Genomic DNA, 16940 nt, shown 5'->3' on the forward strand with positions numbered 1-16940 from the left:
ATAAGAATGAGGTTCACCAGCAAAGTGCAGAGAGGTTCATGAGAAGGGGGTGGTTGGGGGTGCGAGAGAAGTGCCAAAAAGGGTACAGCGCAGTGGTGTGCGTGCGTGAGTGTTGGGGGGGGGGAGGAGTGTGTGCGTGCGTGTATTTTGGGACAGGTTTTTAAGCACCTCTGGTGGAAATTCACATTGGAGTATACTACCTTCACGTTGACTGCCCCTTTTAAATACGAATAAATAAGGGAAGTAACAGCGAAGGTGGTGCTGTAAGACCCCGCCGAAGTGCTCCAACCTATGTAGCTCTCTCTAACCCCCCACCTCGCTTACTTCAAAGTGATTGATTAGTCACGATCACTGCAGTTTGGGGGGAATCTCTCTGTCGAGGTGGAGCACCCTCCCCCCCCATAGATTTCTTGTTTACTCATCATCTTGGAGGGGGCAACTTCCCCCCACTCTTTCTCTTCCCCCCTTTCATTTAAGTGGAGAAGAAAGGAGGGGGAGAAGGGGGAGAAAGGGGGCTGTGGCTTACGTTATAAAGGAGGCACCAAAAAAGAAAGAGGGAGAGAGAGAAAAAAATTAAATGAATTAGAGCATCTTTTGGGAAGGGGGAGGTAACCTCGTGTGTGCTCGAATCTTTGGAGCCGAAGCTGTTTCTTTTTAAAGAAGGAGGGAAAAGAGAAAAGGAGAAAGGGAGAGAGAGAGAGGGCGAGAGGGAAGGAGGAGGAGGAGGAGAGGAGGAGGAGGAGGCAGGAAGAAAACCGAGAGAGACGACAAGCTCTGAGTTTTTAAAAATCTCATTTTTATTTTGGTTTCAAAAGGTGAGGGGGGAGAAAGAGAAATCCTCAAAGCAAAAAAAAAAAAAAAGGGGGGGGGAGAAGCCACTGAGAAGGGTTATAAAAAAAGCGAGTCCCTCAGAAGAGTGAAGCGCAAAGCGAGGAGGAGCCCCAACCTGGCAGCACGCGAGGACTTCCAAGGGAGCAGGGTGGGGGGGAAGCTTGGAAATGCAGCGCCGGAGCGTCCTCCTGCCCCTTCTGCTGGTGTGCGCGGCCGCGGCGGCGGCAGCCCACGCCGGCGGCGCCGAGTGCGGGCTGGCCGAGCGCTCCGGCCGGGCTCGAAGGGACACCCGGCAGGCGGCGCAGCAGCAGCAGGCGGCGGCGGCGGCGGCGCAGCAACACGCCGCTCTCCACTCGCCTTACCCCGCCCCGGGCACCTGCGCCACCAGGTTAGCCCGGGGTAGACGCTCCTCCGCGGGCGCAGGCGGGCCGGAGGCGCCGCGGGCTCCGCGCCGCAGGAGGCGAGCTCAGGAGGGCGGGGAGCAGCCGGCAGTCAGCCGAGCGCTCTATTTTCGCGGCGAGGGCGACCAGCTGCGGCTGAAGGCGGAGGTGGAGTTACCCCGGGATGCCTTCACGGTCCAAGCGTGGCTACGGCCCGAGGGCGGGCAGAAGACTCCGGCGGTCGTCGCAGGTAAGCAGGACTTCCTCTACTGGGGGCGTCCAGAGACACCTACCCCTCCACACACACTTGGGTTGAGCACTCCAGTTCTACTCCAGAGGAGATCCATTGGAACGGATGGAATTCAGTTAGGCATGACCATTCGTTCCACGGGGTCTATTCTGAGAAGAACCCATTGCAATTAATGTATTTTGTTAGATTTTTACGCATGGATTTCGAGACGTCTACTCTGAGTGAGACTGACGGGAGATTCAATCCTTTGAAATGAATGTACTTCAGCTGTATTCATTCGGGTCCACGGGTCTACTACGAGTGGAACTGGCGTTGGATCTTATCCGTTGCCCAAAGGAATTACGTGTTGAACGTTGGCGACGTTTAGACCACGTTTGTGCGTGCCACATCTGGTCTTACTGTTCAACTCTGGTTGAATGCAAAGTGTACGGCGGGCGGGAGGAGGCTCTTGAGTGTTTATGTCGTGGTTTGTTGTTTCTTTAAAGCCACGTGCTGTTGTGTCTCCAGTATATGCATGCACGCCTGCCTGTCTCTTCTATTTTGTGAATGGGCAGAAACTTAGGAAGTTTGGGGAAAACCGCAGGAGGAAAGAAACCTGTGCACAGGTACTGCTCACGGGATCCCCATAGGCATCTGCTTTGCCACTTTGAGAAATGGATGATGGACTAGACGGGCCCTTGGCCTGATCCAGCAGGCTAAACTCCCCCCCCCCAAAAAAAAAAAAAAACAACAACAGCAACAACAACACCCTCTTCCTTGTGCTTACTTCCGAAGAAACGTGGCTAGGAGAATAGCCCAGGGGCCAGCGAGCGAGCGAGCGAGCGAGGGATGAGATAAGGTAGAGAGGGCGTTGTGCATCTCCCCTTTAGACAGGTTGATCCCGATCCTGCCTAAGAGCTGCCTTTTAAGTGTGGTTTCATACATTTTCGATGAGTTAACCGCACGCGTTTAACGGTGCCTCCCTATCGGACGCCCCTACTTGAGAGTAAGCCCGCTGGTGTGGGAAGGAAAGGTAACTTACTTATTAGTCCACGTGAGTTGGAGCGTATTGTAAAAAGGCTTCAGTCCTAAGCACGGCTGCTTTGGCATAAGACTGCAATATCCTAGCCCCGCTGAATCTGAGCGTGAAGCCCACTGAATTCAATATGATTTACTCCAGAGTAGGTGTGTTTGGGATTGTGCTGTAAACCCGCGGGATTTATCCCTAAGTACACGTGCGCTGCTGGATCGGGCAGCAGTCAAGGAAAGCACGCTGATGTGGCAGGAAAAAGTTAGTCCTCCTCCTGTGTAAACCGTTTGAACTGGGTGGGCTTGCCTTCTAAGTAAAGCGTACACTGGCTCTGTCCTATAGGAATCCTTGGGTTGTACCCAGTCTAAGTGCTACTCGGAGTAGACCAAGTGAAATGAATGAACCTAACTTAGTCATGTCCATGAATTTCAGTGGGTTTACTCTGCGTAAGACTAGCGCCGGATATAACCCGGTGAAGTTTTTACTGGATCCTGCTCATTTTTGTTCAAGAGTCCTGTTAGCCTTCCATATAGCTTATTCCTCCCCTCACCAGTGAATTCATAATGGGACATTTAAAAAGAGAAATATTGAATAGGATCGTGGGGAAATGATGTCTCTTTAGACATGTACTCCAGTGGATTGGACAGGCAGCTTATCTTCCTCTCTTTAAAGGTTCTCACTTTCCAAATGTGTTGGAAAGCTTCCCTGCTTTACTTTTGCTATTTGATGTTAGAATAAGCATGTGGTTTCCTAAAGCAGTGCTTTTTAACTGTATAAAGTGCTGGCAGTTTTTTAAAAAGTGATAATTCGTGAGCGCTTGCAGTTCCCAAACCTCATCGCGCAACGGGGCAGAATATGTGAAGGATCTTTTTCCCCCAAAAGCACACACATTTTTTCAGCATTTTTGAAATTCTTTCCAATATTGCAAATGTCAACAGCTGACTACAATATCATGTTGCACTATAAAAGTTTTGGCGCTCCCCCCCCCCCCAAAAAAATACTGTTGAACTGTAAGCTTTATTAATCATGAGGTCTTGGAACATGTGTCTTGTTTTTCATTCAACGAGGCCCCGGGAGAAGCTTGGACACATCCAGTACATATCCCTCTGTTCTTGGGAAGAATAAAGAGAGAGAAATGGGGAATATATTCTCTGGTGGAGTTGGACTTGAGAGGCTTTCCCTGTTCCCTAGAGATAGAGTATTGGGATATGAGTATGAAGGTCTGTGATTTGGAACACTTTTAATTTGTTTTATTACATTTTCATCTTGACTATCCACCAAGGGGCTCAAGACAATATACATTTGTTCTTCCTCCCCACTATTCAACTTTTATATCTACACCTCTGTGAGGTTGATGAGGCTGAGAGATAGCAGCATGCCTGCCCCAGTGAGCTTCATGGATGAGTGTGAACTTGAATCCAGGTCTTCCTTGCCTATTTTGGCACTCTAACCAGTATACTATAGTGCTTCTTCTGGGGGGAGGGGGTCAGTAATGAGAGCCAGTAATGAGTTCTATTAAACCTGTGGCAGTACCTTGAGATACCACTGAGGAAGCCCCTGGTTCAAATAATTTACTGTGTTTTGCTGCATTCTTTACAACAACCTTGTAAAGTAGGCAATAATTTGTTACCCTTGTATTGCATATTTTTATTCCCACTCTCTCAGTCTTAGTTTACCCTCACCCTTGCTTCTGCAATGTGACAATAAAGAAATACTTCTCAGTGTTGCAGGGTTGTTGTAAGGGCTATAGCGAAATGATATACATGAAAGAGTCTGCAGAGCTATGCAAATGTTAAATATAGCTTAAACTTTATTGTTATTACCAAGCCATAGATCTCTTAAAGGAAAAAGGAGGGGATTCCCTTTCTCTCACACACTGTTCTGGCAGCAGATGCTTTTTTCCCTCTCTTTTTTCTGTCTCTGGGGCTGTTTTCTGTCATTCCTGCCACATTACAGTGTTTTTATTTCTTTATCTCGACTGCCCTATACTTGACCTACAAGATTGCTGTCACTCAGAGGAGTCTGTCCCGAAGCAAAGAAAACAAAAGCCACAGCAAAAAGTGGATGGGGGGAGAGAGACTTTAACTCTCCTTCCACTTTCCCACTTAAGATGCCTTGTGCTGAGTCAGACAATTGGTCCACCTAGCTGAATATTGTCCACACAGACCAGCAGCTGCTGTCCAGGATTTTGAGAATGTGATGGTCCCGGCCCTACCTGGATATGCTGGCAATTGAAGCTGGGGCCTTTTGCATGCAGGGCAGGTTCCTTGTCACTGAGCCACAGCCCCACCCTCACTTTTAAACTCTGGATGTTTGAGAAACTTACCTGGCTTGCCTTTTAGTTGTGAACTGACCTAACTCACACTCTCTGAAACTGATCAGTGAAGTGAAACACAGCTATCCTTTGAAATTTGAACTGCTCTGAATTTTGTGGTGTTGTTCTGCAACCCCCATCCCCCACGCCCCCATATGTATACGGTGAAGTGTACAGTCAGACAAAAGGCACATATTAGTCAAACTAGCACAAAAATGTGTACATCAAACAACACAGTGCACACAAATTGAGTGTATTAATTTTTATGTGGACTTTTTTGAGGCAGAAAAATGAGGAGCTTCAAGAAACCAAATGCTTTCTTTTAAAACAGCTGGATATGAGGGAGAAAGAATGCTGTAGGAGGTAACTTGCTGAAGATGTTGTGAGACTTTAGGTCCCATCAGCCCTGGCCAGCATGGACAAATTATTAAGGATGGTGGGAATCGTAGTCAGAGAGCAGCTAGTGGCCCCCATGTTCTCCCATCCTTCTGCTTTGTACACCAAATGGTCCCCATCTTGTAAAGAAAGAGAATAGCAGCAATCCTAAGCGAGGAAGATAATTTCAGCTGTAATCTTCCAATCTTTTTGCTTTGTGACTTCTGGGTCTCAGGGATGCAACTGATCCTATTTTATGAGATAGAAAACAGTGGAGTGCAAGCTTAGATACAGATATATAGACCAGTGGTGCAGAATGTTTTTCAGCACCACCTTGGCTGTTCCTAGTTAGTGAGACTCATCTAACAACATGAAATGGAGCTTTTAGTGTCGGTGGTCCAGTTCTGTGGAATGCTCCACCAGCAGAGATTTCATCAGGCGCTTTCTGCTTCAGCCTTTAAAACCTTTCTGAAAAATTTCCCTATGTTGCCAGGCTTATGGAGGCAATAAAGAAAACACCTTTCCATAACAGCTGTTGTCCTCTTGTTTTATATGTTTATGTGGTTGTTATTGTATATAAATACAGTTGTTCGGAACCTTTCTGATATCCCCCTCTTTTGTTGATATAACTATTTTTATAAATATATTATAACTTTTTTATATAAATGAAGAAATTTAATTGGATAACTGAAGAGTAGATCATGGCAGGAATGGTGAACCTTGAGATCCTCCCAATGGTTTGGCACATGAAGTGTGAGTTATAAGTAATGTAAATAAATAAATGGAGATAACATTTGCATTGGGAGCTATCTTTAACTTTTTTAAATGAAAGATTACATATTTAAGGGGGGGGGGAATCATGTGCTAATGGTAACATTCCACATGGTGTTGGATTTTTATTTCCAAGAAATTCTGATTGATTGATTGATTGATTGATTTTTTTTAAAAACAACCCTTTAAGAAAGGAAGAGTATATTATGGTTATATCTCTGATTTTAAAGTTTTAAAATTCAAAATGGAGCAGCTGAAATATTAGAGATGTAGCTGAGATTCCTGCATCGCAGGGGGTTGGACTAGATGACTGTTGCGGTCCCAATTCTACAGTTCTATGATTAATGTTAGAACACTGATTACTACTTTGTTTCAGGCCAGCATGGAGTCTAAAACTAGCATTTTCCCTCTGTCAATAGTTTAGAAACGTTTACATTTTGTAACTAAGCAATGTTTTAGCTGCCTGTGCATCTTTTCTGGCTGTTGCATGGAAAAGCACATGAATCTGACCTTCAAAGAGTTTTGTTATGACTTCCCAAATGCGTGGTATGTCTCTATGCAAGGGAAATGGGATAGCTTGGAAAGAGCTTTTAAAAGGAGACATTTTGGGATTCACTGGAAGTGCATGTTTTTAAGGTTTTGCTACCTATAGGTAAAGGTAAAGGGACCCCTGACTATTAGGTCCAGTTGTGACCGACTCTAGGGTTGCGGCACTCATCTCGCTTTATTGGCTGAGGGAGCCGGCGTACAGCTTCCAGGTCATGTAACCAGCATGACTAAGCCACTTCTGGTGAAACAGAGCAGTGCACGGAAACGCCGTTTACCTTCCCGCTGGAGCGGTACCTATTTATCTACTTGCACTTCGACATGCTTTCGAACTGCTAGGTTGTCAGGAGCAGGGACCGAGCAATGGGAGCTCACCCCATTGCGGGGATTCAAACCGCCAACCTTCCGATTGGCAAGTCCTAGGCTCTGTGGTTTAACCCACAGCGCCACCCAGCTTGGTTATGGTGGAAGAGTCACTCCATCAGCATTGGTGGTTTGCCCACCCCAGGCACCAGCAACCCATACTATGCTGCTAGGGTGTGCACTGTGGAAGGAGGTGGGAAGTGTAAGTCCTTGCACTCACATTATCACTTGGTGCCACAGTGGACAGAACCATCCAAGTCTTAAACCCTGGGGGACTTCCAGTCATTGAAGACCATACTGAGACAGATGGACTAATGTTCAGGGTTAGTCCTACACCCTAATAGCAGCAACAAATAACTTTATGCTTGATGATTTGCTGCTTTTTCATGGCCACCCAAACCAAATCCCTGAGGCAGCCACCTGTGTGTTTTGCACCAGATCTTGGAGGCTTAGGTGGTTAGTCTTCTCCTAGCAACTTTGCCTCTTCCTTCCTCTTCTGTCTGGGCTTCAGAATAGGCATAGACATGGAATTTGGGGTGGGGGTGTACTTCTTAGGCCACATGTGGATAGATTATAGATACAGATATATTTTTAAAAGATTCAATAAAAGCTAGGTGTAGAATCCAAAGTGCCAAAGATCCTTTTCTTCCCTGAAAGAAAGGATCACCTGCCTCCTTTCTTGGCCTTCGAGCATGTTTCCTTTGCTCCTCTGGAGTTGAAATTGTCCTTGCATCACCATCAGCTGCAGTGTGTGGTATGTGTGTGTGTGTGTGACTTTTCTAAAGAGCTAATTTTACAACACTATTAAAAGGGCTCGTCATCTCCCCGGGCCATCCCTCATCTAGGAGGGGGAGGTGGCCCTTGATGCAAAGGGCTGCCAGTTTTCACACTGCTTCAGAGAGAGAGAGAGAGAGAGAGAGAGGCTGAGACTATTTCTGAACTCGTTTGACTTTGGTGCTATCAGTTGCAGTGTTCAGCAAAGCCAAGCCTCCCTCCCTCCCTCTGTGTGTGTGTGTGTGTGTGTGTGTGTGTGAGAGAGAGAGAGAGAGAGAGAGAGAGAGAGAGAGAGAGAGTAGAATAGCCACACCAATGGCTCCCAACAGGTTTTGCCACTGGGTTGTGTGATAACTTTTGCAGATAGCCTGTGTGCAACAACACACTGGGCTTTATCAAGTGCTATCCTTAATCAGTGTAGATCCATTGGTGTTTAGACATGTATAAGGTTTCGTCTATATTAGACATTTAAAGCAGTATCGTACCACTTTAAGCAGGCACAGTCATCCTCTGGAGAAGCCATGCCATCAGTGGGAGGGTTGGGAAGCAGAGCTCACTCCATCGGATCCACTGTAACAGGCCAGCTCTATCAGGCCTCCTCTCCCCATAGCTATTATCTGGGGGCAGTCATTCCGTCTGACTGCCTCAGAGGGAGAGATATAGAAGCAAGGCTCAGTTTTGTCAGAGGCCCAACTTCACCAGACATCTTCTGCCCCTGAACTATGCCAGTTGGACATTATAGGAACAACTGTTTAGAAATTGGTCCCTCAGTTTTGGTTTTCCTCTTCCTTCCCTGTTCCTTTTCCTTTGTGTGCCATGTTTTTGTGGATTGTAAGCCTGTCTTGTTTTGATTACATGTATGCCATTCTGGGAGTCTTTTTGGCTGAGGAGCAGGGTACAAATGTGCTAAATGCACTACAATAAACAATGCCCTAAATATATAATAAATAGCTTTCCCCAAAGAATTCTGGAGCTGAGATAAGGATGCTGAAAGACCCAGAGTGGTTGAACAGTCAACCCATCTTCATAGGGCAGTCTGGCCATTGCCATTTTGTGAAGAAACAGCTTTCAACTTCAGTTCCTAGAATACTTTGCAGGAAGTCATGACTGTTTAAAGTGAAATTATACTGCTTTGAATTAATAATGCAGATGGGAGCCTAATTGGTCTACTCTGAGTAGGATTAGTATTGACTACAACTTATAGTCATGCTCATTAACTTCAGTGAGTCTACTCTGAGTAGGATTAGCACTGGACTCAGCCCGCTGTGTCCCAAAGCATATGCCAAAAATGGAGTTTACACTACCACACCTCAGATGCTGAAAAACTATCTTGTTTTGGGGCTGCTGGAGCTGGGAAGTAAATGAGGTTGTTGGGGTTGGGGTTTTTTTTTAAAGATCTATGCAACAAAATGTGAGTGGGTCTTTTACATTCATTCAGTCTGTTTTCCAGATGTAAATGCCATTTCTGACATTGCAATGTGTTGTTCTTTTTGCTTCAGCAGATATACATGAAAACACATACAAAACAAACAAAACCAGAGTTGGTTGCTCTCACCAGAAATAAATCCTGCTCGACTCTTAGTGCAATCAAGAGAGTAGTCCCTCAACAAACAAACAAACAAACAAACAAACAAACAAACAACCCCTCGTCTATGTGGTCTCCAGTCTTGGCGAAGTGATGGTTGACTCTTTAATGGGCAGGAGTGGAAAACAAAATTTGGATGAATGAGTTGGAGTGGAAAAGGCGTGTTTGCCAAGAGAAGCGAGAGTTTCTCTGTTGCTGCTGTTCACTGTCTCTCCATACTTTCCAGTTGCCAGCTTAAGGAACATGATCCTGAGTGACTGGAGCCCAGCTTGACAGGAAACGCCTCCGTTTTCCCAAACTTTCATTCTCTGATGAAAGCAAGGTTGCAGCAGGGTTCAAGATGAAAGGGGAGAGTGAGGTGAAGGGTTCCAGAGGTAGCACAGCAGAGCTCTCTTCAGATCGTGGCCTTTGTGCATATTAAACAGTTTTTGGAATGCTTAGCTTCTGAGTTTGGGCCCGTTACTGGACAGGCACAGAAAGCACTCAGTACCTAGTCAATGACCTTTCAAGACTGACAGCCCCTCAGTTCTGGTTAGGGACAGGGATGGGCAAATCTGTCAGTTGCTCTCAGTTGCTTCTTTTCACATCTATTTGTGGTGTTTTTTGTTTTTTTTAGAGTCTTCATGAAAATTCATCAGTGCAAATCTCTCAAAAAATGCACATTTTTGCAAACAATTTCCCCCCAAATGTAATACTTTTCTCTCCATTATTTCCACCAATCATATGCATTTTATATGCACACATTACTCTAGTATATACACATATACACATTACCTAGCTGGAGAATTGCACTGCAAAAGTCAGAGAAGTGAGAATGTTGAAGGACGGTTGCATTTTGGTTCACATATTATTTCAGAACGTGTGGCTTAGGTAGGTCTGTCTTTAAATGCAAACAGATTTGATTTTTTTCACCATTCCTCATTAGTGGGATGAATGAATTGCCCCCCATTCCACTGATTTATTGCACCCACAATGCAGGTGGTGCTGTGGATGCAGGTGGCGTTGTGGGTAAAACCTCAGCGCCTAGGACTTGCCGATTGTATGGTCGGCGGTTCGAATCCCCGTGGTGGGGTGAGCTCCCGTCGTTCAGTCCCAGCTCCTGCCCACCTAGCAGTTCGAAAGCACCCTTAAGTGCAAGTAGATAAATAGGTACCGCTTTACAGCGGGAAGGTAAACGGCGTTCCGTGTGCTGCTCTGGGGCCGATTCGCCAGAGCAGCTTCGTCACGCTGGCCACGTGACCCGGAAGTGTCTGCGGACAGCGCTGGCTCCCGGCCTCTAGAGTGAGATGAGCGCACAACCCTAGAGTCTGTCAAGACTGGCCCGTATGGGCAGGGGTACCTTTACCTTTACCTTAAGTTCACTCTACTATATGTTCCATTTCTAAATGCCATTTTAACTGGAAGAATTTCTACAATTCATTCTGGAGCTGGAACATGCACCATCTGCAGCAGATTTCATTTATTTAATTTCATTTGATTCATTTGCATCTTTTATCTCTCCCCCCCCCCAAAAAAAAAATCGCAAGTGGCACATGGGCGCATTAACAAAACACTGCAGTATTAAATTGACTGTACATACAACTTCATTGTAATTCTTATTGCAAAGTGCTTTCCTTTTGAGCATCAGTAAAAATGCCACGCTAGAAGATTCTTAATACAATGTATACTCTAGACCTGAGGCAAAATTTCTCAGAAGACACTTTCAGAGATTTTTTTTCTCATCCCACGTGCAGGATTGTCCACAAGGGAATGTGGCCCTTCACAAAAAAACCCAGAAAGGGTGCCTACCCCTTCAATATGTGTTACAGACTGAAGTGAGACAAGGAATGGCCACATTGGTGAAAATTAGGACAGAATTATGGGGCAGTGCAGAAAAAAATGTCAAGACAGCAAAGAGCATCAATTCATGCCACCTTTGGGCATCCATCTGTTCGCATCTGTCACCCTTAATGTTCACATGTAGACAAAGAACTGAAGCACGTTGAGTTCTAACGTGTAAGGTTTAGATTCAGTGATGTAGCACAAGGATAGGGAACCTCAGATCTGGGGCCAAATGCAGCCTCCAGACCCCTCTGCCTGGCTCTTTGGATTTCCTTCAGACCACACCTCCTACCTAGCTTGTCTTCCTCTCTCCAGGCTATACCCCTCCCAGGCCACACACATTCAACTGGCCAAGCTTTGTCCCCTCCTGGAGAGCTTTTGCCTGGCTAGAATGTGTTCTTCAAATCTGATCATGCCTCTTGCTTGCCTGGATTGAGAACAAAAAGGAATGACCAAGTATGTGTAGAAACTAGTCTACTATTCAAAGGTAAACTTGACATTAATTGCTGCACTGACTCATGCCTCAGGTCTCACCTACTGCTGGCTTGTGGCAGAAGGGAATATGTCCCTCTAATTTAAGATTACCAGACGTCCCTGTTTCCTGGGGACAGGCCCCAGATTTACAAATCAGTCCCCCAACAAAATCCATCTATTTAGTAGGAAGTTGAAAAGTGTCCCTGGATTCATTGAAAAAAATCTGGTAACCTTACTCTAACTAAAAAAAAGTTTCCTACTCCCTCATCTAGCACATTTGATTCTCGATTCTTGAAACAAGAAGTCCCTGCAATTTGCCAATCCAGTGCAACAGACTTTTCAATGCGGAAGGCAAACAGCCTTAATTCTCTCTGAAATAATAAAAGGCATCTGTGATCTAAGTTGTAATTGTGCTCATTCCACAGAATGGGAAAACTGAGGTTGTGAGAGCTAGCAATTTGGCTCATAACCACCCTGTGCACTCATGGGTGGACATAGCAATATTTGAACCCTGGAACTTCAACATTTCCTGAGTCTGCTTTATCTAACCAGAGACTTTGGTGTGAGGTGTGAGGTATGAGGGGTGTTCTGCTGTTGTTTGATTAATATACCACCCTTCCTCCCAAAGGAGCCCAGGGTGTCGAACATGCAAGTGAGAAAACAATTAAAAGATGTAAAAACAATTCCAATACAGATTCAGATTAAAACATCAAAAAACAATTCCAATACGGATGCAGACTGGTAAAGATCTGGTTGACTTACACTTCTGCTATCCTAAATAATATATTTTTTAAAAAATAGTGTTTGCTTATCCCAAAATAAATTATTTCTCATCCAGTGTTAAAAATAAGGATATTTATTCAAGACACTTTGCCCAGCTGTATGATGTACGTGTGTAACTTTTTGATTCATTCACTCCCACCCTTATCTCCCTTCCTTCCTTTACTTACTATCTGTGTGTCCTTGATTCCCTCCTGACATATCTGTCCTGATAGGCAGAATTTCCATCTGTTTGATTTAGCTTGACAAGCAAACAGAGAGGACCCGATAACCATAATCTCTGTGCGGTTCAATCCACCTTTTACTATGTGAGTGTAGCCACCATCCTAGACTCCAGAGGAGTTAAGACAAGCTCTTTGCAGAGGAGAACAGGGCTTTTGACTGGTTGGTTGATTGTCTTGAAGCAACAATTCATGTGTTTCACTTCTCAGTGCTGACTCCAACTCCCATCAGCCCCAGTTGTCATGGTGGAACTTCTGGAAAGAAGGGAAGGGAAAATCTGTCAATTTTTATTTCTCTTTCTTACAGTTGCGAAGTTCAGTTTTCTACAGTTCCACATCAGTTTGTGATCCTCCTGCAGATTCATCAGCTAAATTTTAGTGAGAAATTCTACTACACACATTTTTATATGCAGTCTTGCCAAATATACACATATTTCCAAAATAATTTTGCCTAATATAATGCACTTTTCTGTGTTGTTTTCACTAATCTATATGCACACTTTTAGTACATGTATTTTGTACACATTAATTGCAAAATTCAGAGAAGGGTGAATTTCAAATGATGAATGTGTTTGGTTTTCAGTGAATGTCATATTTGTATTTAACCTCTCCTATATTTTCTATGAGGGATGTGAGTGGTGCTGTAGTCTAAACCACAGAGCCTAGGGCTTGCCGATCAGAAAGTTGGCGGTTTGAATCCCCACGATGGGGTGAGCTTCCGTTGCTCAGTCCCAGCTCCTGCCAACCTAGCAGTTCAAAAGCATGTCAAAGTGCAAGTAGATAAATAGGTACTGGGAAGGTAAATGGTGTTTCTGTGTGCTGTTCTGGGTTCACCAGAAGCGGCTTAGTCATGCTGACCACATGTCCCAGAAAAACTCTCTGCGGACAAAGGTCGGTTCCCTTGGCCAGTAAAGCGAGATGAGTGCCGCAGCCCCAGAGTCATCCGCGACTGGACTTAACAGACTTATATCTTCTAATCTATATTATGATAAAATAGGAAAATCTAAATTTAGACTTGTTCACCATGAAGGGGCGAAGGAGCAAAATAACATATTCTCTGCCATCCCTTGGTGTAAACTCTTAATTTCTGAACACCATTCTGAGTTGGGATTTGGCGGGTCATGTGAGTTGTTGAAGTTGTTCTTCAGGATTCCGCCAACTCCTTCACAGCTCTATCTCAGCCTTCCTCAACATAGTGCCTTCCAAATCCCACTGACCCCAGCCAACATGCCCAAAGGTCATAGATGATGGCAGTTTGAGTCCAGCAGAGTGTGTGTGCGCGCACACAGATACACACATGTGCGCAGGCCACAGGTCCTCTATGCCAGAGATGTGTACATCTCACATCCTTCTCCACCTAAAGATGCCCGTTTCTCCAACACAACCTTTCTGGAGTTCTCTGTTCAAACGTTGCCCTGAACACACGTAGATGATAGGGAAACATAGGGAAACAGGAAGTAACTTTGTACTGAGTCAGACCATTGGTCCCGCTAGCTCAGTATCAATCACACTGATTGGCATTGGCTCTCCGGGTTGTCAGGCCAGAGCTCTTTTGTAGCCCAACTTGAAGATTCCAGGGATTGAACCCGGGATCTTTTGTATGCAGTGTGGATGTTCTACCAAGCTTTTTACACATTGCCAACAAAGAGGAAAGGCATCACAGACAAAAATAGGGTACCGTTTTGTGTGAAATTTTCATAAGCTAATGTATATGTATAGTGGCAACTTTAGAATAATGACAATAGACTGAACTAGAAATCTAGGATATCACACCACAGTGTGGAAGACTGTGACCAGTGTGCCTGCTGAGTCTGCTGTCCAGATGCTAACTGTGGATGGGCAACATCAAGGCCTCTGCGTCTCACGCTTCTTTACCTCTTGTCTGGACTTCCATGAGACAGCCTTTCAAACTGAAGTGCATCCTCTCGAGAATAGGACACTTGGCTAGCTTTGCCTGCCGAAAGGTGATCAGCATTTCCACTTTTAGATTAGTCTAACAAGCTGGCTTGGCCTCCAGGGTTTTGTAGGGCTGGGTCTGTGGCAATGGGCTTGTGGAATCAGCTGACAATGCAAAAGCTTGAGGCTGTGTGCCAGCTGACTTCTTTTGTCCTGCAGCTGCAGTCCTAGGATTTATATGGCCTCGTCTGCCTGATCTTCTGGGGCCCCAGTATGTTGGTGGCACAGAAGGCAAGATTCCAAAGACTGATTGAGACACAGTCTGGCACAGTATCCCCAGATTCTCAACCAACTCATCCCCTGTTTTGGGGGAACAGTTATATCAAGGATAGCAACTGCTGTGCTTTGCAAAAAAATGTCAAGCTTTTCTGCTCTCGGTGGGTTTTTCAGGCAGTTCACCATGGGTGGGGTCAGATCCAGGCAGAGAGAAAGAGAGAACAGGCCCCAAGGAGAATGTTTTGGCCTTGAAATGTCCCAACATAAAGTGGGGCCTTGAAATGTACATATTTTTGGCAATCTATAGTATCCTATAATGCACACCAAGGGCCTAGCTCTGCTCTCAATTACTCTGGATTTATAGGGAGTAGGGGGGAGGGATGAACCCATGGAACAAAGGTTAGTGGCGCTTCCCTGATGCGTGTGCGGGCGTAACTGCAAACTGAAATAGGCTCGAGATTTATGGGGATCGCCAGGGGAAATCAGTGTTGTGTGGAGGAGCGCCCTTGTCAGTCGGGCCGGGACCTCTGTTTGCTGTGGAGAATGATTTAATTTGGGTGTGTTGTGCTTTCAGCGGCTGGAAGCGGGAAACGCTTCTCCAAGATGGGCCTGTTTGCTTTTATACCTTCACCTATCGTATTCCTATTGGGCTTGTAAAAAAACAAAAATACACCCCACCCCCCCACCACACACAAAAAGACCAGGCAACGGACAAGTTATACAGTGAGTCCTTTGTGTGTCTGTGAGGAGAAACACACATGTGAAGCTTTTGCTCTAAGCTTGCTTTTTAACTCTGTTCTAAATTGCAGTCTCCAGGATTATTATCTCCTCTCCCATTTACAAACATGTACCACAGGGGAAATCCAGAAGGAAAGATGATGGTTAACAAAATTAAAACCACCACCCCTCTCCTTTTCTGAGTTTTTCAGTCAGTGGGTCTACAGGGTATTTCCAATAGTGCACCCGTACCCCCCAACATTTTTCAGATGAAAACAGGGACATCTTATTCCATAATAATACAGGGTGATTCATAATGAAGTATACAGTTTTCAATTATAGCGAATGGAAACTGTATACTTCATTATGAATCACTATATATATATATATAACTCCATACTCTCCAACATTTCTCTGATGAAAATAGGGGCATATTAAAAGCAGGACATTCTGGAATCAAATCAGAAACCAGGATGGTGTCTGCAAATCCAAGACTGTCCCTGGAAAATAGGGACACTTGGAGGGTGTATCCGCTTGTAGAAATCTGTTTGGCAGATCGTGACTATCTGCCTGTCTAAAGGTCTGTCTTGTGCATCTACCCTTCCATCATGTGGAAGGAGATTCTTAAGCATGTGCAGAAAATAGGGGGTGGGGGCTGACAACAGCCCCCACCAAAGCTACCACTTAAAAATGATTTGAAAATCCAAGATAAGGGGTGTTTAATGCAACATGGAATCTGTGTACAGAAATATCTGACCTGTGCACTTGTACAGGAATTCACATATAATATGTAAGCCTTGTTCAGATGTTACACTGAACACTGGCACAAGCTCTCTCTACACATGTGCAAGGGAACACTTGTTGATTTGTGTAGCTCACAATCTATACACCCATTGAATATTACATGAAACTGAACTAGTGAGCAGTGATTTATGTACATAGATTATATACTCATTTAATGTAATGTGTGAACCCTCCTAACAGTTGGCTGTACAGATGAATAAGTGTGCATGCATTCAAACTTGTACGTGTGTAGAGACAGCTTGTACCTGTGTTCAGTTTAACATGAACAACTGTCCAGATATCTCACCCCAAGTATTGGAGATAGATGAATCAGCCCATTTCTATTTGGGGTTAGTTTCACATGTACTCAATCATAGATCTGTTCCAATGCATTTTTGTAGGGTTTTAAAATTCACATTTAAATTGTACACACTTTCCCCTAACGTATGCCTTCAGTATACACAATATACTTTGTATGCCTTTCCCCCCATTAAATACATGGGGTTGCATCCAACTAAGTTCTGCACAGAGTAGACCCACAGAAACTATTGGATCCAATAGTCATGCCAATTAATTTCAGTAGCACTTGGTTGGATACGACCCATATTTTATACACATTTTAAAAATGAAAGCTTAATTGCACTTGAGTAATCCAGTTGAAAGATGTGTTCTAATTAGCATGCAAGTCTGTTTCCAGCAAATTAGGTAGGTTGGCTTTAAAATGTGGACTGAACTTAGATATACAATACTCTGATAGGGGAGGCCTGTGATCTG

The 16940-nt window shown here is 44.8% G+C and overlaps 1 protein-coding gene across 1 annotated transcript in view; it reads left to right on the top strand.

The window, feature by feature from the left end:
- Window positions 1-983: 983 nt before the first annotated feature.
- The window catches only part of PAPPA (pappalysin 1), a 231910-nt gene continuing 215953 nt past the window's right edge, over window positions 984-16940 (top strand). Inside the window, exon 1 of the mRNA XM_083485697.1 lies at window positions 984-1461. Coding sequence (XP_083341823.1) covers window positions 999-1461 — 463 coding nt within the window. The 5' untranslated portion in view covers window positions 984-998. The remainder of the gene's footprint in view (window positions 1462-16940) is intronic.

This window comes from Podarcis liolepis (assembly GCF_965112155.1).
Source record: "Podarcis liolepis genome assembly, chromosome: Z".
Taxonomy (NCBI): Eukaryota; Metazoa; Chordata; class Lepidosauria; order Squamata; family Lacertidae; genus Podarcis; species Podarcis liolepis.